Source organism: Aquarana catesbeiana, linkage group LG13 (genome assembly GCF_042186555.1).
Source record: "Aquarana catesbeiana isolate 2022-GZ linkage group LG13, ASM4218655v1, whole genome shotgun sequence".
NCBI lineage: Eukaryota > Metazoa > Chordata > Amphibia > Anura > Ranidae > Aquarana > Aquarana catesbeiana.
Window position 1 is genome coordinate 101,051,058 of NC_133336.1, and position 24,351 is coordinate 101,075,408.

The 24,351-nt window shown below is 39.3% G+C and overlaps 1 protein-coding gene across 7 annotated transcripts in view; it reads right to left on the bottom strand.

Annotated features, from left to right (window-relative positions):
* Positions 1-24,351, bottom strand: part of RYR3 (ryanodine receptor 3) — a 1,082,755-nt gene that overhangs the window by 316,578 nt on the left and 741,826 nt on the right. For all 7 annotated transcript variants that reach the window (XM_073608696.1, XM_073608694.1, XM_073608691.1 and 4 more), the window contains 6 exons: positions 21,572-21,702; positions 15,709-16,029; positions 12,831-13,071; positions 12,657-12,744; positions 9,138-9,230; positions 2,272-2,442 (listed from right to left, as the gene is read on the bottom strand). In XM_073608696.1, the coding sequence (XP_073464797.1) occupies positions 2,272-2,442; positions 9,138-9,230; positions 12,657-12,744; positions 12,831-13,071; positions 15,709-16,029; positions 21,572-21,702 (1,045 nt within the window). The remainder of the gene's footprint in view (positions 1-2,271; positions 2,443-9,137; positions 9,231-12,656; positions 12,745-12,830; positions 13,072-15,708; positions 16,030-21,571; positions 21,703-24,351) is intronic.

Here is a 24,351-nt window from a genome sequence, read left to right on the forward strand (position 1 = left end):
TTTGCACCAGTACCAGTACTGGTGCAAATGCTCTGATACCTAAAACAAATATTTTGCGGTGCGATTTGAGCTCATACTAAATTAATGGGTTCAAATTGCACTGCAAAGAATCACATGTGATTTGAACTGGAATGCTGTGCGATTCCTGTCTAAATCACATGCGGTTTCCCACACAACTCCTGTGTGAACCCAGCCTTGTTATAGTGACTTCAGCCTGGGTTCACACAGCAGTGGTGGGCAAAACCGCATGTGCTTTGGACAGGAATCTCACTTCATTCCTGTTCAAATCACATGAGATTCTTTGCAGTGCAATTTGTGCCAATTCTTTTTGTATGGGCTCAAACTGCACCACAAAGGTATCAGTAACTGCTATCAGTGAGTACTTCAGCACAAGTATCGGTACAAATACTTGCTAGTACAAAACGGGTATTGGTGCAACCCTAGTGTGTACCCAGCTTTAGACAATGTGTCAGGGTGTTTAATGGACTCAAAGACAAAGCTCCTAGGCAAACAAATCTGCATAGATGAGAATAAACAGGGAAAACATTTGTCATTGTTAGTACTCATGCACAAAAACACTATAGGTGAGCAGACACTATACAATCTGATTGTACAATCTCCTTTAGATTTATCAAAACTTTGTAATATATGGACAAACCTAAACAATTAATTTAAGTAGTATCCAATCAGGCAGGCCTTTGTAATACATAGTTAGTGCTAGATCCAAACGATATTGTACAATCAGACTGTAGAATGTATGGTAAACTGGAGGCTGGCCATAGATGGATCAACTGTTTTTTTAATCAGTCAGTGTCTGATCATACAAACTGAGCAGATCCCTAGGGTCCAAGGGAAAGGGAACAGGAGGAGGAGGCACTACATAGAGGAGGAATGGGCTCCAAGATTGTCCAGATCAGGGAGAGAAAAAATCAGTAGGCTAGGGGGCGGAGGTGGTGATGTCCCGAAGACATCAGGACACTGTGGAAGTGAAAGCAGGAGTGACAGAAATAATTGGAGAGGGAGAGAGAAGCCACTGTTCAGGAGCAGGAAAGTTGTAAGCATCTAGAGTTAATCAGGAAAGCACTGATAGCTGATAGCTTCCCAACCTCACCTGCTCAGCCTGCTCCACTCTAATGTTGCCAAGGGAATAGTACTATACAGTGCAGGCAGGGAGCGGGTGCTATGATTTACCCTATATGCAGGAACAAAGCTCCTGTCTCCTGTGTTACATTCGGCAGCATATTCTGTGCTGGGGATGGTTGTACCCGGCAAACTGCGCCCTCTTCCTGCACTAAATCATTCCGCCCAGGGCAGCTCCCCCCCCGTACTGGCCCTGGTTGCTTTCATTCAGAAACATAGCCAGCGTGTGAGGATAAATGTGTATGCAGCCAGGAGAGGTGACCTACTGGGTAGACAAGACTCCATGTGGGAGAGATTCCCTTACCCGCAAGACCGGGAGAGTTGGGACAGCTAAGTGGGTCAGCAGAGGATAAAGAGAGCTGAGGTAACTAGAGAGTCCAGGAGGTGGATCTGTAATCTTGACTGGGAGAGCCTGGGGTACTGGAAGACCCGATACAGAGGCAAGGAGTGGGCCGGTACAACAAGGTGATGTGAGCCAAGGGTTAATTGAGCCTGAGGAACCGTGGTCTAGGGGAGCACAGTGAAGAGCTGTGGCTCAGCATTTATGGCTCTGCATAAAGAAGTAAGTAGCATGGCTCCACCCACTATCGTATTTGGTCTTTAAATGCACCTTGGCACAACCTTTCTGGTCACAACATTTTTTTAAATTCTGGCCATCTACCCATTTAGAAATGTTTTTTTGGGAGGGGGGGGGGGGGGGGGGTTGACTGAAGAGTAGACACAGAACCTTCTGCAAGTTTTACTGGTGTTTGTATTGACTTCGATCATGAAATAGGTAGCTTTCAAACTAACAAAGAGGGTATAATCTTTTCCCATTTCTGTTCAACTTCTACATTTAAAAAGAATTGTGTGCACATTATGCAAGAAGAATTTAACCACAGACACAAACTAATCCCAACATAAAGATAGAAATGCAAATGTGATATTTGTAGGCTGTGCACATTCCAAATGATAAGAACATTTATTTTCAGTCATCAGCAATTCAGGACGAAGATAATTTGTGCATAAATGGATGCAGAGGGATATACATCTTTTTCCCACACACATTTCCCAGCCAAAATCCTTAGATCACCATTTTCTAATATTCCTATATTAGAAAAACAGCAATAGCTATGATGCTGCTGTACTTACAAGGCTATACCGGGTCTTTGCAAGTGAAATTAGTTCCTGATCCCCCGGGGTGCACATGTTCAGCCCAATGGGTAGCATCTTTTTCAAGGCAGCCACAATCAGGGATGTCTGTATGGAATAAAGGTCTCCTCTGCGCTTTGTTCTCTTCCTCTCCTGATCTTGCCCTCCAGACTAGAATAGTGACACCGTGAAGGAATGGTTAGGGACCAGAGAATGCACTAAATAGGCTATAAGGGACTGCATGTCTTCTATGTTACACTAACTCACACAAAGCATTTCCACAGTAATCAATACTGTATCTTGTACAATGTAATCATAGACTCCTTGTACAGATAAAAAATAACATACTGAGGATAATTTGGAAAACTGATACATAGAAAAGTGGCCAAAAGAAGCTATTCAAGTGTGTTATTTGCAGTTTAAAAAACAAAACCACACATGGTACTCCTAGTGGATAGAACAATCTTTCCTGTGTACCAGTTTCCCTGTTTGCTCCCAATGAAATATGAGGAGCACATGTTTAGTGTGCACGGAGAGCAGGCAGTGGTATGGAAACAAATTGTTCATCAGTGCCATTACTTAAAGCATATCCTAATATTTACCAACTGAAAATAATTCAGAGAGATATACTAACTTCCAAAAACATACTTGAAACCTTCAAAAAACAAAAAAATGGAAATTTCTACTCTTAGGTTTGTAGAAAAATTTCATTTGCTGACAACTGCAGCATGGTTAATATATCTGCATATTCATATAGTGGAAAACTTACATTCAATATAAACATAATAGCTCCTTCATACATTACATTTTTTAATGTTTCTTCAAACATCATGCTTGTTGCACCTATAGTAGTAATCATGACAGTGACAAAACAGTTGGAACATTCTTTATAATAAGTGTCATTGTGGTCCATGTCTTGTATATCTATTATGCTAGCCAAGGTGTATGAATAATGAAAACCCTAGTGAAAACCCAGAAACAAAGCAACCCCTTCTGTGGCACACATTGAAAAACAAAAATAGGACCTATTTGTGGACATACACAAGTGGGAAAAACATTTTTTTTTATGATGCAACAGAAACTTACCCTATTTTTCTGTATGTAATCAGTCCCCAAAAAGTATGGGAGCAGACACAGCCTGTTGCATGGCACTATTATATGGCACTTATATTATAAGGTAAACATGCTAATTGGTAATATATTACCATTCCTACATGCTTATTTTAAAAGATTACACCACTCTCCCAATAAACTGAAGTCCTTAATTGACAGAAACATCTTGAAGTCCATACAGATGTTCAAAAAGGGGTTCAGCATGTGTTCCTAATATGCCTGTCGAGTGCTTTCCAAGGTCTAATATACAGAGAATATTGAACGGAACTGATCAATACATATGGGTTGTTAGCAAGGCATTTGCATGGCTATGTACTCAGGAAGTACAGTGCCTGCAGCACCTGACGTCCTTAAAATTCTTTGTACAGGCACAACCTTTGTAAATATATATATATATATATATATATATATATATATATATATATATATTTTTTTTTTTTTTTTTTTTTTGCTGTCTGTGTTGCGCTAGTGAGATTTCTCTTTACTTCCTTACTTCCTGCCCTGGAGGCATATCAGGAAGTGAGAGGAATTCTAACTAAAGTGCGGGCAATTTCTCTCTAGGAAAGCTTAACTTGGGACAGGAGTCCCCATTGGAAACATTTCCCCTCAACTCTTGCATTGGTGACAGCTCTAAAATTTTGGATCTCTTTTTGTCATGGTGAGATAAAATAACAGGGGTTCTAAACCTTCCATACTCTATGCAAAATTGATTTTTTTTTTAACTAAACATGCACTTTAACATTGCCGCTCCTTTTCCTATTAGCTACTCTACCATGTATGACCAATCTTGCTTAATAAACAAATTACTTTGCAGCTAGTGTGGGGCAATTTAAAACTCTTATGTGCGCTGTATGCTTTAAAAAAACAATGTGTATCCCACTGGAAATTAGCACTTTCCTCAATTCTTAAGCTAATGAACACCAAAACCTGTTCATTGTAGATTGCAGGGAATACAAGTTAATTCTTCTGCCAAAGATTCAGCCCAGTTCCACATTCCTAACAGAAATATCACCATTACATATGTATGTTCAGTTTATGTCAGTTAGTACTATAATCTAAATTCTTCCACTAAAACCAAACTCTGTACTTACCATTATTTTGAGTGTTGTCATTTTACTTATAAAATCATACTGATTCCCTTTTGCTATCCCATAAACCCATACATTAAAACCAAGGGATGCAATAATTTACTTTTGCATTCTGTTATAACAAGGACATCGAACAACCTAACAAACTAGGAAATGAGCACTATTTTAAAAAGCCAGTGACCAATTTGTAATATCCTTGTTTCATTTGTTAATAATTGTGGATTTTTAAAGATTTGTTTAATCCTAGTATATTCTGTGCAATATATTTACTGACAATGATGTTACAAATTACAAATAAAGAAAACCAAAGCCTGCAATGACATTGTCACCACTTGTAATACACAATAGACAATACAGAATAGAGACTATAGACTAGATGAAACCACAGTTTTGACATCAGGTGAAACATACTGTACTTCAAGTAGTCATGAAACAAGGCACATCAAATAAATAGTCCTAGAACAGCAGCCCCTCTGTGAAAGAATAATAGAAAACAAAAGCAATGCTAAAAAAAAAAATGCTAAAACATGACACAATCAACCAAGCTATAATTAGTTTACAAAGAAAAGGTGTTGATTGTCTTTTGTTATACTAGAGATGGCAAAATCAGTTCCATTAAAAAAAAGTGCAAATACTGTACCTGCATAGGAATTCAAGTATTAAATAAAACAGAGGGACTAATGCTTTAGGACTGCAAGTCAAAGCTCTGAGCTATGCAAGCATGTAGTGAATTGTATATTGTGTTATAAGAAGCAAACCAAGTTTTATTGTTTGGATTCATAGCATATCAAATAAAACCTATCGGTATTTGTAGTGATAGGACATTTTAGTTGTCAGGGCATAGACTGATATGGGCCTGTATGAAAAAAATGTTTTGGAGTCACTTGATAAGAGTCAGTGACTAAACATGTGGCAAGAGACCTATAAATGGAATCTGAATGCACAATAAGGCCACATACAAAACCCCTTGGGCAGATTTTCCAGAGAAATTAGAAATGGACAAAATTGTTTATATGTCTGGTTTCATATAATTTGAGATTTTCTCAAACAGGAATAAATATGCTTATGCAAGGAGATAAATTAAGGTTGACTAAAGCATTCCTTGCAGAGCCATTGATCATTGTCATTTCTAAATTTAGAGTCAGGATAGTCACTATTGTACCACTTCAGGCATGCCTGACCTTATGTAAAGTGCCTTAGGTATGGTACTGAGTTAGTAATGACTGACCTCTCATGTACTGTTACAGACAGCAACATATCTGTGAAGTGTTTCTAAGGAATGCCTTTCTTATGCTGCTTAAAGCATAACTGCCCTTGTGTACCCTTGTTACAAGCATGGTTGCCTGTGTTACCTTCTTAAAGCTGACTTGACAATGATACAATATGGCAAGCATACTGTAGGTGATTCCAGATACCTTCTATTCAATCAGTTTATCTTGCATCATAGTGTATAACTTTGCCTAAATTACCATGTTCAAAATTCTTTCACTGACAAATTTGATGGACATGCTAATGATTTTTTCGGCAATGTTTCTCTCACGAGAATAGAACATCGCTAAACTGCCTGTGTGTAAAGAACATAATAGCTTGCTGGGCATCAAAGCTTTGCTTACATTTGTGCCTAAACAGTTTTCTGCAAGGGTGATCTATGAAACGTACTAATATAGGGAAACACATTAACTATACCCATTGAAATGACATATACTACAAAAAAACATCAGTGGCGTCACAAGGGTTTTTTTATGAATGATCTGAATACTAAGGATGAGCCGAACACCCCCGCAGTTCGGTTCGCACCAGAACTTGCAAAATTTGGATGAACACACAAACACCGTTAAAGTCTATGTGACACAAACCTGAAAAATCACAACGTGACATCAGAGGAAGGCGGGGTCGCCCGTTTACATCACCGAGTGGCCCCGCCCTCAGCTATATAACAGCTGTTACCGAGAAGAAGCGTCACTCAGCAGGAGTATCCCATGGAGGCGGAGCTGTTGCAGCTTTTTTTTTTTTCTTTTTTCGGCTGGTCGGGTGGCGTGAGATGGATCTACATTACGGGACATTTTTATTTTTTTATTTTTTAATAAAGGACTTGTCCCAAAGTGTCTCCTGTCTTTTTTACTATTTTGACACTTTTTTGTGAAATGGTAGGGGTACAATGCACCCGTTACCAATTCACATAGGGGGGAGGCCGGGATCTGGCTGTCCTCTTGTTAAAGGGGGCTTCCAGATTTCGATAAGCCCACCACCCGCAGACCCCCACAACCACCAGACAAGGGCTGTGGGGATGAGGCCCTTGTTCCCATCAACATGGGGACAAGGTGCTTTGGGGGGCTACTCCAAAGCACCCTCCCCATGTTATGGGCATGTGGCTTGGTGTGGTTCAGGAGGGGGGGCGCTCTCAACCCCCCCTCTTTTCCTGCAGCCTGCCAGGTTGTGTGCTTGGAAAAGGGTCTGGTATGGATTTTGGGGGGACCCCTACGCCATTTTTTTTACATTTGGTGCAGGGTTCCCCTTAATATCCATATCAGAACCGAAAGGCCTGGTATGGATTTTGGGGGGACCCCTACGCAATAAAAAAAAAAAATTGGGTTCAGGGTTCCCCTTAATATTCATAGCAGACCCAAAGGGCCTTCTAATGGACTGGGGGGGGGGGCCATGACGTTTTTTCAATGAGTTTTATCTATATTGCCGAGACCCAACAATTCTTTACAGCCACGATCAGTTTTGAATGACTTTTTTTCCTTTAGAAATGTCATTTTGCTGTGGCACTGTTCTAAACACTGGAAAACTGTACCCCTTTACAGGGATACTATAGACACCCCCCAGGCATGATATTTAAATGAATATTTCATTTTTATTGTTTCACTTTAAGCATTATTAAAATCACTGCTCCCAAAAAAAGTCTGTTTTTAAAACTTTTTTTTGCATTGATACATGTCCCCTGGGGCAAGACCCAGATCCCCAAACACTTTTTATGACAATAACTTGCATATAAGCCTTTAAAAATGAGCACTTTGGGTTTTTGATGTTAGTGTCCCATAGACTTTAACAGGGTTCCGTGGCTTTCGAATTGGGTGGGAACACTGCATAATGTTCGTCTAGGACTAAGCCTGTGTTGTCTTTTTACAGATTTTGGTCTAAAAATGAGAGGATTTTTTCCAATAAAGGCTTGTTTGAAAGGGTAAGACCATTTCCCTTGACCTTCTACACTGAAAGTGTACAGAAATTGACTTTGTGATCTTCTTTGATAGGAATGTCTATAATGAAAAGCTCTAGGGTGACCTTGCCCTTGGTTAATAAGACAGTCAAAAGACATTTATTTGTACAATCAAATGTTTGTAATGCATGTGAAACTTACAATTTACTATTTTATCTACTGGGTATACTCATTAAGCTGCTTGAGCAAGCTTTTGTCTGGGTGAAAATTAACTGTGTCTGCTATAGTCAACAAAATATATTGTCACTGATTAGACAATCCATTGTGAAATGAGAAAAAGAGGAAACCCTGTGAACCTTTACCAAAATTCAACAGTCATAACTAAATGGTTTGATGTGTGACTGCCCTTGGTGACGCCACTGCTAACACTGATAGAACATATGAATGAATGGAGCCAGGCTAGCTAATACATAGACAGGTCATGCATGCTGTACCTTCACTTGTATGGGCTGTGTGAAAAGAAAATGCAGGAGACAAGTAAGTAAAACAGATGGAAAAATGAACCACATATTCCTTAATTATCTGTGAGGTGATTAATCAGTTTATAGGTATACTTAAATGTGACTTTAACAGTTACCAGGCTTTACTGCCACAATCTGTTATACAGTCTAGACCAGTGATTCTCAACTAGAGTTCCTCCAGAGGTTGCTAGGGGTTCCTTAAGCGTTGGGCCATTTCTGCCTCTCGGGTAAGTTCCCACCGACACCACTGATCTTTCTAGCTATCTGTAAGGAGGTAATTCTTCCCAATGACCACAAGTGTAAGGACCATTCTTCCCACTGACCATCACACTAATGTATCATGAGTTGTAGATTTCTAATTTTTAGCAGGGGTTCCTCGAGGCTGGAGAACTTTTTCAAGAGTTCCTCTGTGTTGAAAAGGTTGAGAAAGGCTGGTCTAGACAGTATAAAAAACATTTGAACTGAACACAGAACAGGAAGAATAATCCTGGATAGTTATTATGGAAAAAAAAGCTTACCTTACTTACCAAATTGTGAACCTTCCAGAATGAATGTGCTTACACACAGCACACTGGAATACAACTGGAAAGTTTAGCATAGACTGTTGTCTAATCTGACCAATTGTTAGCAGATATAAAACTACATTAGGAAAAAATACCTGGTAATTTTTGTATTACTCTCCATTTTATTGGCTCTTTTTATTTTTCACCTGTTTACTGGCAGCTGTTGTCTGCACTCTCCATTTCCACCTCTGTAGGAACCTAAGATCACTTTTTTTAACAAATTTTACCAAACTGAAGTTTTTAGTGCTCTATGTGCACTGGAAGTCCAAAGACAGCAAATGTAATTTTTGCATCAGACAATACTGTGTCTTCTGCAACATGTTTCTGAGCAAATGGTAAAAGAACCTAACTTTGAACAACGGTATTAATAATGTAAATTAAGACCATTGGCAATTTGGCACACATTTTCTAGCAGACTTACTTTAGACATCTTACTCTTGTTGTTTCCAGTCAGAAAAGCCAAATTATTGATCTCATTCTGAATTACAAAATTCTGTTCTTCTCTTTTAAAATTCTAAATAATAGAACAGAAAGGGGTTACATTAGAAAAAAAAAACATCACATGCATGCAGTAATAGCATTTTTTAAATACTGGTAAAGCCCATTTTTCCATGGATCTAATGTGCAAAATAGTCTGAAGTGGTATTTTAGATCTCTCTACATGTTCTCCCCCACTACTAGCGGCAGGTAAACATCAAAACCCTCTTCTATAATTCATGTTGATTTCATTAATTAATTTAGGTTAAGAAAAATGGGACATACTTCAATCTGAAATGATGCTGTCAAGATTTTTCCATTAGAAACAAGGCAGGGGATGTGAAAGATTGTGTCCATTAGTGTTTTGGGGTTTCTTTTGTTATTTCGTTTTGGTCCTTACTTGTTATGCAAACTTAATAACCTGTAGATTCATAAATATTCAGACTATATTTTTTTCTCTGAAATGAGAAACTTATTTGTTTCTTTTTTAACTGGGAATAGATATTGATGCTGCTGACACAGACGCTATTGCTGAAATGTCTATTAAGTTAGAAGTTAAATTAGAATGTGGCATATGCTCATCCCTGTAAAACTCCTGCAGCCTTTTCACATCTATGGTGTTGCCCTTTGGGCCTCTGCTTACAATATTTTGGGTTTTCTTACCTAGGTGCTTTCCAATAAAGGAAATTATTATTAAAGTGTCACTAAACCCACATCAGAAAAAACTATCAATAAATGGTGTATTACATGCTGTTCATACTCATTCGGTCACTATGATTGTTTTCGTTTTCTGTATTCTGCAAAAAACCTGGTTGATCCTGCTGTTCTCTTTCTCCCTCTTCTGTCCAAGTCCCCAATGCAGTTGGGGATTTTGCAGAGCAGTGCTGGCAGCTCTGTACATACTGAGGTTTCAGTGAGTTTCTATGCTGAGCATTTCCTCCCTATCTGAGTAGCCCTTGTGACTATAGAGTCACACATGTGGGCGTATACACAGTGGTAAATGACAGCCCACTTCCTCCTACCTCCTTCATTCCCACTAACCAGCTAAACACAATGGGGGTGGGATGTTAAATGTAGATTGATGCAGGCTTCACCTTCCTGTTATTCTAAGACATGAGCTGGAGGAGTGTGACACAGCCTGTGACTAGCTGACCACACCATGTTATTGCTAAAAAATAATAAAGATGTGATTTCAAATATATTTTTGTATGACAATATAAAACAGTTTATAGATATGAATTAATTATTTCTACTCTGCATTCCAAAAGCAGTTTTTTATTTTATTTTGACCAGCAGCAGAGCACTAGAAGCTGCTCCTGCTTATGTTTCCCTGCAGACAGGCTGGGAAAGAGCTGGGTCATGTGAAATCCAAATCCATTAGAAAAAAGGTACTTAGATTTTTTTTTTATTCAAATATTTACAGCACCTTCATCCACATACAGAAATATAAGGGACAATGTAAATTAAAGTGTGTGTTTAGTAGCACTTTAAGACTGACTTCTAGTAGTTAACCACTTAAGGACCGGGCCTCTTTTTTAGATGTGTTGTTCACAAGTTAAAAACAGCTTTCTTTGCTAGAAAATTACTTAGAACCCCCAAACATTATACATTTTTTTTTCTAACACCCTAGAGAATAAAATGGTGGTCATTGCAATACTTTCTGTCACACCGTATTTGCACAGCGGTCTTACAAATGCACTTTTTAAAAAAAAAATACACTTTTTTGAATTAAAAAATAAGACAACAGTAAAGTTAGCCCATTTTTTTTTATATTGTGAAAGATAATGTTATGCCGAGTAAATTGATACCCAACATGTCATGCTTCAAAATTGCGCCCGCTCGTGGAATGGTGACAAACTTTTACCCTTAAAAATCTCCATAGGTAAAAAATTCTACAGGTTGCATGTTTTGAGTTACAGAAGAGGTCTAGGGCTAGAATTATTGCTCTTGCTCTACCGATCGCGGCGATACTTCACATGTGTGGTTTGAACACCATTTTCATATGCAGGCACAACTCACGTATGTGTTTGCTTCTGAACGCGAGCTCGGCGGGACGAGGCGCGTTTAAAAAATTTTTTATTATTATTTATTTTACCTTTTTTTTTTTTTTTTTTTACACAGTTTAAAAAAAATTGTGTCACTTTTATTCCTATTACAAGGAATGTAATCATCCCTTGTAATAGAAAAAAAGCATGACAGGACCTCGTAAATATAAGATCTGGGGTCAAAAAGACCTCAGATCTCATATTTACACTAAAATGCAATAAAAAAATTGTCATTTAAAAAAATTATTTAAAAAAATGGCCCTTTAAGAGCTATGGGCGGAAGTGACGTTTTGACGTTGCTTCCGCCCTGCAGTGTCATGGAGATGGGTGGGGGCCATCTTCCCCTCACTCGTCTCCATGCACAGCTAGGGAATGGACCGAATTGCCCCTGCCGCTGCCAACGGCTCCAGTAAGTGGCGAATCCACCTCAGAGACCATTTTCATCTTGTAGCTGACCGCCGGCCGAACACGGGAATACCGGGGTTATGGCAGCTAGCTAACAAAGTGAGGACGTATATCGGCGTTCGGTGGTCGGCAAGTGGGTAAAAAGTTTGATACTTATTTTTTAAGGGGCCGTAGAGATCAAAAATGTGAAAACAAAGATTTTTTAAAGAGCTATAACAGAAGTGAATTCTAGGAGTCTCATGTGTCTTTTACTGGCTCCTGAAGCATGTCCCCAGTTTCCAAAAGCTCCTGCATCAAATGTCACCCTGATATCTAGCTAGAAAATGTTTTTATCCATACTGTTTCAAGGGTTAGGCACCATTACCATCAAAGTTCATCTGCATGCTCCTGAATCTTGGCCAAGTGGGCCTCTGTGCTCTATCTTTAAAAATTAAATAAACACTCTTTCGGACTGGATATGTTTGGGATCATTACTATGAAACTTAAAGCGTGCGTTTAGTCAAATTTAAGAAACAAATCAAAGCATCTTCCGATGCTGCAGGGGTTAATACAAGCTGAGTGACCTGTCATATGCACTAGTCAAGAGTGCTGACTATGCCTGACCTATTCCACCCACCTCCTCCATTCACGGAAGTTATATTATAGCTTCCATGAATTAAAAACAATCTATCAGTGAAGGAGGCAGACCTTTCATTCAATTACCCATCCTCCACACATGTAGCTATTTTCATTCATGGGAGTTGTGGAAGAACTTGGGCTTTAAGGCATGAGTGTATACTCTACAGATAAAGCCAATTTTTAGATTGATGAGTGTTTGTCACATTCTACCTCTTCTCTAATCTGGATTAGTTTGTAATACATTTTAGACAGCTTAGAGATCAATTAATGATAAAAACCATAAACAATGCTAATTTTAAACTTTTTAACCGACTCCAGCAGCCACTATATGGGAGGCACCTGAGATTATACATGTACAATGAAAGCAATATGTAACAAACAGAAAAGTCCCTTACATGTGATTTACACCAAAGAATGAAAACTTCTGCCACCATTCTGAACAGATCATCTGAATCGGCATCTGGTTTTTTCAGCCAATTTGACCTAATTTTCATAAAATAAGTGACAATTATTCTTTCAGTCAGGGGAAATAACCATCTATAACAGAAGCAGCTGCTGCTCCATTATACCTGTTGTTGTCTACGTATCTGATCAACATAGGATAGAAAGCATAGAGGTCTCTGCATAAAACTGCAAACTCATCCAGAATTAGTAACTCTGCTTCCTGAGTGTCAGACTTGCTGTCTGCTTTTAGCTGCTCCTCCTCTTGCACAATCTTTATTGCTTTCTTCTTCAGTTTCTCCAGCGTGGGAATAAAATGGCTCTTTAGAAGGTCTGGCTGGGCTTTGCTGATAATTGGCTGAGCATAGACTGCAAACAAACAGCAAGAGCCAGATTAACAGCATGAAGCAAAAGTAAAGTTTGCAGTGAGGTTTTCAGTAGAATATGAACAGCAATAAATTATAAGATGGGTATCATATACTGCACATTAAATATGTTTCATTCAAATGCCAAAGCAACAATGGCATATTTATTACACATTTGAGTTTCAAATATAGTTCATCCTCATTTCCCTAGGTTGCATCCAAAAATACTAATTAAAACTGAAAAACAGAAGAGAGGAAAATAATATGCAAGAGGTATTACGTACAAGAGGGTTTACATGAGAGTTCCAAGGCAGCCTAGCAGATGTAATCACACATTGTTATGTTGCAAATTACCAAAGTTGCAAACCATGAATAATATGTTTTTTAACATATTATTTTATTTTAACAATTTTTAAAAGACACAAACATGTAGTGAACAGGGGTCTGGTCACCAGATACCACTATTTGTATTTCACTAGATTTATTGAAGTTGTAATAAACCCGATAACAAACATGTATTATATTGCAGCCTACCAATGCTCTACTTTAGTTGTAATTTTTTTAGACTTTTTTCCTTTACGTCACCTGGTGATCCCTAATACAGTGGATAGGGTGAATCCCTAATCACCTGGTGATCTAGCCATTAACATGCCTCCTGTATTAGGGTGTGTGCATTCTGGAATTAGTAAAGTAGAAACATTTGGACAGCAGCATTCTCAGTCTGGGGAGAAGGCAGTGTTAGACTAGCAGATTTAGATGGACTTGACTAACAAATTGAAGCTAAACTCCAGCTAACACTTTATAAGCAGTTACAGCAAACAGTTTTACCTTTTGGGATAAAGGTTTTACATCAATGAATAAAAGCTGATCATTGTAAGTATCCTTGTTAGTAATAAATGGTATTCCTCAACTTCCTAAATTCCGCCTTTGCTGGACAATTTGGTGTGGTAAAGGAAGTTGAAAAATATTAGACTTGCTGGCTGGCTCACCAGGTGAAAATAAAGAAAAAAAAACTAAAAAAAAAAAGAAAACGAATGCAGCTACTACATCTAAGAGCTCCAATTTAATACATGTGTGTTTTTGGGTTTACTATCACTTTAAAGTATGACTAGTGGCAAACATTGTTTTGGTTTCAGTTCGACTTTAAGTCAGAATAGGCATGAGACTGAAATGGCATCTCTTGTTTGGCCAGGTGAGAGAGAGAGAAGAAAAAAGGGAGGGGGTGACAGAACTGATAGGGTAACACAATAATCAGGTTTTTTTATAAGTTATTGAATTATATGTTCATTACTATTGTAATCAGCTTATCTGACCTGGGAGACCACACACGTAACCTAGTTTGGAAGTAGTAACATATCCAGTATTTAAAAAACAACACATTGCAGAAAACTTATTGTCCTTTTCCTATAGTTTTTCTAATTTCAACAGAGTCTACAGAGGAAGTTTTTCATTACCATAGCACACTGGGGTTTATTTACTAAAACTGGAGACTGCAAAATCTGGTGCAGATCTTCACAGAAACCAATCAGCTTCCAGTTTTTGTTTTGTCAAAGCCTAATTGAACAAGCTGAAGTTAAAAGCTTATTTGCTACCATGCACAGCTGCACCTGATTTTGCACTATCCAGTCTTAGAAAAATCAAACCCACAGGGTCATTTTCCTACATATCAGATAGGGGGTAGGCAGTAAAGTATTATAAAAATGTTAGAAGTTATGTTCTAAAGTTATATATTTTCTGCAGATACAGCATAGAAAACCATGCTTCTTGAATAGTGCACAATAAACTATGACCAGGAGGTTGGAATTAAATAAGGTCCTAAAATACTATGCAGAACAATGCGAGAAAGGCATAATTTGACTCCTTCTTTATTATTTCTTAGCAACTGTTAATTATATGCATCAATAAACATATAACAAACTCGACACAAGAATCTACAATTTGACACTGAGGAATAATATATTCTGAAGCAAAGATTAAAAATCAGGTATGTTAACTTATTTCCTGGTAGTCATTCCACAACGGATAAAAAGCATCTTCATAGAAATTCATGTTCATGGTGTCTCCATGGTCAGTAGCATGAGAAAATAATACTTTCACCTTTTTATCTGTCTATTTATCCCAAAAAATAATCCGCCTGCATATTTATGGCAAATTTTATCAAATACACTGTATGTCACAGGTTCTTCCTCAACTGGAATACTAAAGTGAAAAATGGGCTTTTTTTAACAAAAGAAAAGAAAATGATACATAAGAAATAAATACGAATGCAGGCTTTTTCAGTTTTAATTATCGTACAGTGCTTGCAAAGGAAATGTACATACATGCCAATAATCTCAATTACAATACCAAGAATCTCATATTATTTGTCTGGATTAATGAAGTGTTGATTTGACATTGAAACAGGAGGAGGATAAAGCAAGAACTGGCACTATTTAGGCACAATGCACAGTCTTTTTCCTTTTGTCGGAGCAATGTAAATCTGTTATTTAAACTAAAAGGGCTGTCAGGACATGATAAATGTCAAGCCATTTTACACATAATTCCTTTAAAACTTTCTCTGAAAGGTTTTTAAACCAACTGTTTGGAAAGTCTGGACATTATTTAGGTATGTGAATCCACACACAATCACTAGGAGGATTACCTGCAATTCTCTTCATCCAAGATGCTTCATCTATTCCCAAATTGTTGTTAATGATTTTCAGGATGTTGCCCAGTATGACACTGAGGTGTTCTGAAGTCACCTGAGTACAGCATGGCCTAGCATTTTCTGGCACATTCTCTGTGCCTCTCTCCCACCAATAAGAAAGGTAGTTGCATAGCATTGGAAGGACGACCTCAATAACATGTGGCATCTCTGTGTACCTCGCTCCAGATTCAGCCAAGTCATTAATCTCTTTCATGAGACCGTCTAGGTGTGGCATTTCGGAACACATCTCTTCCACTGTGTCTGGCATGCCTAGAACTGCAAAACAGTTACCTTCATTAAAAAAAGATAGTTTATGTGTGCTACACACAGATCATTTTCTGAGAAAAATGCACCAGTTGATGGCACTGGAAAAAATTGTTAATTCTATTTTAAAAGAGAAAATGCACATACGCCATTGTTTCTACCCATCCATTTTCAGACTTGGAACCAGTGGTTGCATGTTAGAGAGATACATAATACGTGAAAGAAAGAAATTAAAACCTATTTCTGCTTTTAAGATAAATAAATGTAGTATAAAATTACTGTATACAGTTCTAATTCTAGGTGAAAAGAATGAGGAGGTTTATTTCTTATTTATTGCAAGGACTTTGAAACCTTCTTTCACTCCCTGTCATTGATTTTGTATTGGTACAAATGTAATTCTGTTACACATACAACAAATATTCTGGTACAGTAACTAGTTTAAAAAGGGAAAACCATAAAAAATAAGAATATTGTAAAGACCAAAAAGCAGATACCACAGGAAAAAAGAAAACACCAAGTGGCATATGTATAAAGGGGCTAGTGTGACATTTACCATGCATCCTATTATGTATTTACCCTATTTATAGCATGGTGGATATGGCATTCTATGCAGATTCACCAAGAGCCTTTATTCTGCACATTCTGAAATGAAGAATCTGTATTTTAAAAGTTGCCTTAGGCTGGGTTCACATTGCTGCATGGAGTGTCTCACAGCAGGGGTCCAGTGCGTCCCTGTTCACCGTTTCAGGTCCAATTTCAATTAGAATTTTTGGCTGAATTTGGACCTGAAAAGGACCAGAAGATGCACAGGACTTCTGTGCAATTCGCACCGGAGCCACTCTAGACATGTATGAACCGGCTCCATAGAGCCGTTCACAATCTTCTGACATGCAAATTGGATGTGGGCAAACCCGCATCTAATTCTCAATAGTGTGAACCATGCCTTAAAGTTCCGGAAGTGCAGGGACTCTAAAAAAATCAGCTTTTTGGCACAATGTTGTGGTGTCACCCCTAAATTACATAATTGTGAAGCAAAATACAATAAACATCACAAAACACCAAAAAATTATATAAAATGAAATGCATAAATATCGAGGCTGGTGACAAAATAATATGTTTTAAAATGCATCTCTAATATATACATTGAAAACATTTTATTAGAAGACGTTATGAACACATTAAAGGTCAAATGAAAAGTGGAAAGGGAGCAGGGCCAAAATTAGGGGTGGGGGGAGGGCGGGGGGGTAACATGCGACGGGTGACGCATTAAGGAGGGCGCCGCCCCTCCCCACACTGGGAACCGCTGCTCTAAGGGTGTCACTGCCACTTGATCAAGTGCAAAGGACAGGCAGCAGCCGCTGCATGGTTTGCCAAATATTGGAGAATCAAAAAGAAGACTGCACAGGCGCACTGCTGCTAAATCCCTCTGTTCCTCCCGCCCATACTTTAGAAAGGCATTCCAGAGCGACGCTTCAGTGACTGTTGCTTAGCATCGCTCTGGAATGCTTTTCTATAGGATGGCCGGGCGGGAGGAGCTGAGTGATTTAGCACTAGTGCACCTGTGCGGTCTCCCTCCTTTTTGATTCTCTAGTATTTGGTAAACTATGCAGCGGGCGCTGCCTGCCCATTACACTTAAACCAGTAGCAGTGACACCCTAGAGCAGAACCATGCCCAGTGAAGTGCTGTGGGGTCTCCCTCCTAGTCCTGCCCAGTGCCCAAACAGCCCATGTCTTTTCTAAATGAGGCATCCCAGCTGCAGTACAATTATATGGGAGAGCCTTCCTGGAACTGGAAGGCATTTAATAGGACAAGGAGAGGGGTTTGTGTGAAGAAGGCCCTGGACTAGGAAGTTGGGGTTGGTTTAAAAGGATTGGGGGGACTAGGGGGGTACAGAGAAGGCACTGGACTGGGGGGTGCAGAGGAGGCCCTAGATTAAGGGGGGGTGCGTAGAAGGCCCTTGGCTGGGGGGGTGCAAAGGAGGCCCTGGACTGGAGGGTGCAGTGGAGGCCCTGGGCTAATGGGGGGTGCAGAGGAGGCCTTGACCTGGGGAACGCAGAGAAGGCCCTGGACTAGGAGGGGAGTGCAGAGGAGGCTCTGGACTAGGAGGGGAGTACACTGGAGGGCCTGGACTGGGGGTGCAGAGAAGGCCTTGGACTAGCAGGAGAGTGCAGAGGAGGCCTTGGACTAGGGGGTGCAGAGGAGGCTCTGGACTAGGAGGAGAGTACACTGGAGGCCCTGGACTGGGGGGGGTGCAGGAGAGGCCCTGGACTGTGTGATGCAGAGGTGTCCCTGGACTAGGAGGGGAATACACCAGAGTCCCTGGACTGGGAGGGGGAATGTAGAGGAGGCCCTGGACTTAAAAAGTAGGGTGGCAAATGACCTATATTTGGAGGGCAGAGTGCAGAGGTGGCTCTGAAATTGGGGGGCTGTAGAGGAGGCCTTGACCTAGGAAGGGAGTGCAGAGGAGGCCCTGGACTAGGAGGGGGTTGCAGAGGAGGCCCTGGACTAGGATGGGGGGTGCAGAGGAGGCACTTGACTAGGATGGGGGTGCAGAGGAGACCCTTGCTTAGGAAATGGTGGTTGGTGTGGCAAAGACCCCTGGATGGGGGGTACAAGGCAGATACTGGACTAGGTGAGGGGGTGCCTGGAGGTCCCAGATTAGGAGAGGGGGTAGCTGGAGGCCCTGGACTAGGACAGCAGATGTTTGGAGGCCCTGGACTAAGAGAGGGGGATTGTGGAGGCCCCTCCGGACTAGCAAAGAGGGTGCCTGAAGGACCTGCCAGCTTCAGGGAGAAAGAGCCTGAATATAAAGCCTGGGCTGAGGAAGAGCCTGCCTGGGCCCTGGAGGTTGAGTTCACAAAATAAATGGGGATATTTATTGATCGTGGCAAGTAATGCCAAACTGGAGCAGGGAGACAGGTCATATGATAGATTTATTGCTTCTTTCGCTGAGAACACTAGTTCTAGCTGCCCTGGTGGCAACAAGTGATTCCCTCAATTTGGAGGGATTTCCTCTCTCTTCTTGGCTTTGAGACAGGAAGTGAAGGGAATTCTCCCCAATGGGACACAGATGACTGACAGGGGCTATAACCCTCCCTTACTCTATCCAAAATAAAAAAAACAGGATTTTGCCTTGCATGTGATTGAATGATTGAAGCACATACAATGTGACTTGTCAATTTAGCAAACTGAACATTATCTACTCCATTAGCAAATCAACCACAAGGAATTTGTGCACAGTACTTTTTTGGGGGGGGTTATTAACTAAAACTGGAGCACCCATAATATGGTGCAACTGTGCATAGTAACCAATCAGCTTCTAGGTTTTATTGTCAAAGCTTAATTTAAGAAGCTGAAGTTAGAAGGTGATTGGTTATTATTCACAGCTGCACCAGATTCTGTGTGCTCCAATTTTAGTAAATCTCCCCCAGTATGTATGAAATCATCTTTTTCTCTCCCAGTTTGCCACCACACGATCTGACTTTATTCACCAAAGCTGGGTATACTCATATTGAAATTCAGCCAGTTCACAATGAACCAACCAAGTTCCATAGTTACACTGTTAGCCAGGCCAAAAAAAGTCCATCCAGTTCAACCATAAAAAATAAATAAAAAATATATCAAACAATCCCATATACCCAATCCTATACCCACAGTTGATCCAGAGGAAGGCGAAAAACCCCAGCAAAGCATGATCCAATTTTCTACAGCAGGGGAAAAAGTTCCTTCCTGACCCCCAAGAGGCAATCGGATTTTCCTTGGATCAACTTTACCTATAAATGTCAGTACCCAGTTATATTGTGTGCACTTAGGAAAAAACGTATGTTTCGATACATGTGTACACCAGTCTGTTGAACAGAAGCTGGTCATTAGAGTGTTTTTGTTGAACGGTCCTACTGGAAAAACAACATTTGATCAGTGCTTGCAGAAAATGGCTGCAGCGCTGATCAGTCTAATCTAATGGGGGTGGGGAGTCCTCACTGTTACATTGCTTGTGAGGATGCATGGATCTGTCAGTCTTTTTCATTTAACCTGCTGGTTAAAAAAAAAAAAAACTGTCAGTGCATACCCTGCTTAAAGCAGAGTTCCTGCCAAAAGTGGAACTTGTGCTTTAAGTACTTGTGACCCACTGACATGCCACATTTGGCATGTCATTTTTTTGGGGGAACAGGTACCTAGTTTTCACAGGTACCCAGCTCCTACTCCCTCTCCTGGCGCTGTGGCACTGAGCGGAAGTTCACCTCTCCCCCTCCCTACCTGCAATCTTCTGGAACATGTCACAGGTCCCAAAAGATTGCTCAGCCATTCATAACGCACAGTGCACGCCCAGCTGTGAAGCCACAGCCTAGCGCCCCCACTTGCAATGCCGGCGCCGCAGAGAGGAGGGGGAGAGAAGCGAGTCTTCGGGCGGCTAGACCATGGGACAGGTGTCTGTTTATTAAAAGTCAGCAGCTACACTTTTTGTAGCTGCTGACTTTTAAATAGGTGGAACTCCTCTTTAAGTCGATATTCACTTTGCTAAGTAAGCATTCTGTATTCACTTAGTATATCAACAACTACTCTAGATTAAATGATAAAATGCATCTGGGCCAATTCACTAAGATGCACTAAAGCAGTCCGTACATGATTCATCCTCTTCTCAACCAGAGGGTTGAATGAAAGAAAATAATTTGATTTCCTCTCTCCACACGCTCAACCTTGGACTTCAACCATTCCTGCCTTTGTTCGTTTTTATTGCATAGTGAATGATGGAATTAGTAGTTTACAATAAAATAGCAGTAGTTATAAAATAGTTTAAAATAATACTTTTTTCCTTTCTGTTCAGCTCACAGAAAGTAACAAGGGTGTTGCATTTCTGGCATGATCAAAAGCTACTGCTAGATAAAGGTGTCAATAGCCCGAAAAGCAAAAACGAATGCAGCCACCATTTCATAACAAGAACTGAATAGTTAATATACTGTATATTAAAATGTTATTTTTGGGTTTAGATATCCTTTAATTGTGTTGTTTTATTTATTGCAGAATGCCTCTATTTTTCAGTGGTTGGTTTATGAAGTCCAACTCAAAAAGATTCATTTTATGATGTCCTTAATAGACGCTTTATAGAACCTCACACTTCCATCGTTAGAAGTTAGTTGTATTTTAATGAGAAATGATGATAAATACTGCATTCATATTTTGCACTAATCAAAGTAATCTCTTTTGTGTATTAGCAAATGCAAAATTCTGTTGCATTTTGTGATGCTCCTAGCAATGAATCTATATTGTTGCTATGACAACAAGGATATTAATTCTTTTTGCAACATACATATATTGTATTAGGTGTTTAAAACTATGTCACATATTGAAATCAGAAAACTAAAGAATAAAGTGAAATGATCTGACCTTGCTAGAATTAGTAACAAAAATTCTTACCAAATAACATATTTCTTGTTTGGAACTAAGTATACTGGATAATTTGTTTTCACCTCCTAATTAAACAAGCCCCTTAATTCACAAGATATAAAAGATTATCATAAAAGGTACATAGCATGGCAGGGTAGGGATACATACTGGCTCTCTCCCGATGAGATTTGGTATTGAAAACGGAGAGTGGATTGTTGTGGTTTAAAGATGGCTCCAGAAAAGCCACGGGAATAGCTCCAGCTAGAGCTGCCAGACATTCTCCTAGGGCCGGCCGCTGCCTGTAAAAAAAAGATTGAAAATCAGGTATATGCAGAATATTAATAGAGCATATTTTATTGTGCATATTACTATTTATTAACATGAAAAAAGGAATACACCTTTCCTATCCTCATTCCTTCAATGACAGACATCTTAAAATAGGAACGTGATTAAAAAAATTGACAAACAGAGCACATCAAGCAAAATTTATTCCCACATCTTCTTCACTGTAACTAAAATATTTGAGTGTTGCTTAATAATTAAATGCACATACAGCACAATTACCACATACCCATGACTTTTCTAAGTCATGGAAAACGTAGTTTTGAGGCTTCTGTTGGTCAAGAGAGGAGTGGTGGAGAAGGCGGTCACCTAAGTGATGCATTTCACTATTTTTTTAGACCTCACCGCCCAGGGCTGTCAGCTTCCACATCCTATCGACAGCGTCTGCATCATATGGTGGACGATTATCTAGGGCTGAAAACAGAGATAGAGAGCTTTCCAGTTGACAATTCACTGGTTTACTGGGTCATGAGAATAGACCACTGGCCATAACTTGCCCAGTATGCAATTAGGCTGCTGGGCTGCCATGCATCCAGCGTGTTTTCTGAACGGCATTCCGTGCTGCTGGAGGTTTTGTTACTGATAACAGAATGCATCTGTCCACAGACTCTGTGGACTGTCTGATATTTATCAAAATAAATCAGTCCTGGATTTCCAGCAGCTATGAAGCCCCTGATGCCCATGTCGCTGAAGTGTTTTTGGGATGTGGAATCTCTGCAGAACCTCTAGGCTGCCTAGCTTTCTGGGTGTTAATTTCATCTGGAAGAATTCTTTTGGTGTAGGTTTCACAGGCACATTTAACACCCACAGACAAATTTTTCAGCACCTGTTTGACAGGTGCAAATCATTTCAATTTTTGACAGCAAGGTCAATTCTTGCTTTTATCAGGAGTTCCTCTACAGGGTTACGGTGTAAAGGCACCTCTGACACCCAGAAAATGATTTTTCCGCACCTGTTTGACAGGTGCATATTGTTTTAATTTTTTAATTTTTATTTGAGCCTTCTGCTCCTAGAAGCTACATAGGATTAGCCTATGTGTCCATGCACACTACTTTAGGCTATTAGCATTTTTTGAGCTTCAGTGTCTAGAAGCAGAAAAAAAATTTGTTTTTGTAGAGTTTTTTGGAGCGTTTTTCTATTATAAAAAAACACTGAATGCTCCTAAATGCTCTTAATTGCTCCTAACTGCTTCTAAATGCTTATAAAAGCTACTAAAATGCTACTAGAATCTGGCACAAAATTTTTTTCTAGCTTTTTTTGAGCTTATGAAATGGAGCCTAAAAAAAACATTAAAAAAACCTGACAAAAGTATATGAGAATCATTCACGTGATAATGAGAAATGATCATATGTAAATGTTCTAATCCCTTCCAGTGATCACATAGAAGAAAATCACTCAAAAAGAAAGCAAACACAGCATGGTCTCTGGAGGAGTTTCACAAATGTAAAAATACCTGGATACCACCATATACATACAGTAGATGTGAATGCTATTAGTAATTATATATCACAATATTGTTGTTTTAAGGGTTCGCTGGTTCTTTTCTGCTGCATATCTATCTGTTTAAAATTTATCTTCAACAGTCAAAAATGAATGTTTATAGAGTTGTATCTCTTAATTTTACATATGACACTATTAGGTAAAACAAGAAAATGTCCTTTGTAAAAGAGTTGTGCCTAATTGATGGGGACATCTCTTGGACACCAAAACTGTATGTCTACCAATTTAAGGGGTGTGATATGGTTCTGTCGTTTTAAATGTATATTTCTTTACAGTACAATATTGTTATAGGTAGTATTGCATGGCATTTGTCAAATATTACGGAATCATATCTGAAACTGCGATATTTAGGTTTTATTTTAATTGAGTTGTTTTACTGTCATGGTTGTGTGCAATCGCACATCAAAATATCAACCAAATGAAAAATTATTATTATTATGCCTGGGTTGCTACATGACTGAAATGTGCCAAATGAGGCATAAACACGATTACTAAGGAACAAAAGCTGCATCTCAAAATTATTCACTGCTTAAGAAGGAAAATATTAAAATGCTAATATGCTGCAGCCCTGAAGTATTACCATTTAACTGCCATATTAGAGACTATAAATATGGTACACAGGAAAATGAACGTGTTGGACTAGTGTTACTACACAAATATTCATAATTGACATCTTAATTGATTAAAAACTTTAGATACAGGTTCTTGTGGTTAACTTATTCCATCGGCAGCTGTGAAGTAAAATCTTTGATTTTGTACATGTGGTTTGAATGATACAGAGATAGAGAACCCAATTAATCAGCTAGAGGTATTTATTTATGTTCTATTCCTGCTGGCTTTCTTCCCTGTTGCCTGAATTAAGCTGCTGGATTGTTGCATTGATTGGCTATCTCACAGCTTGCTGTCTGTTCTTTTTGACAGGCAATTTAGTTACTACATGTCTGCCTCAATAACTGGAAAAAAAAACATTCCGACAACTGACATTTCTACAGACAAGCAATTTATCCAGATGGAGTTTTCTATGCTGCCACACAAGTCCGTGCGTAAGTGGCAGAATGTGTAATATTACTGTCTTTGTAACACAGTTATGTAAAAACACAGACAAT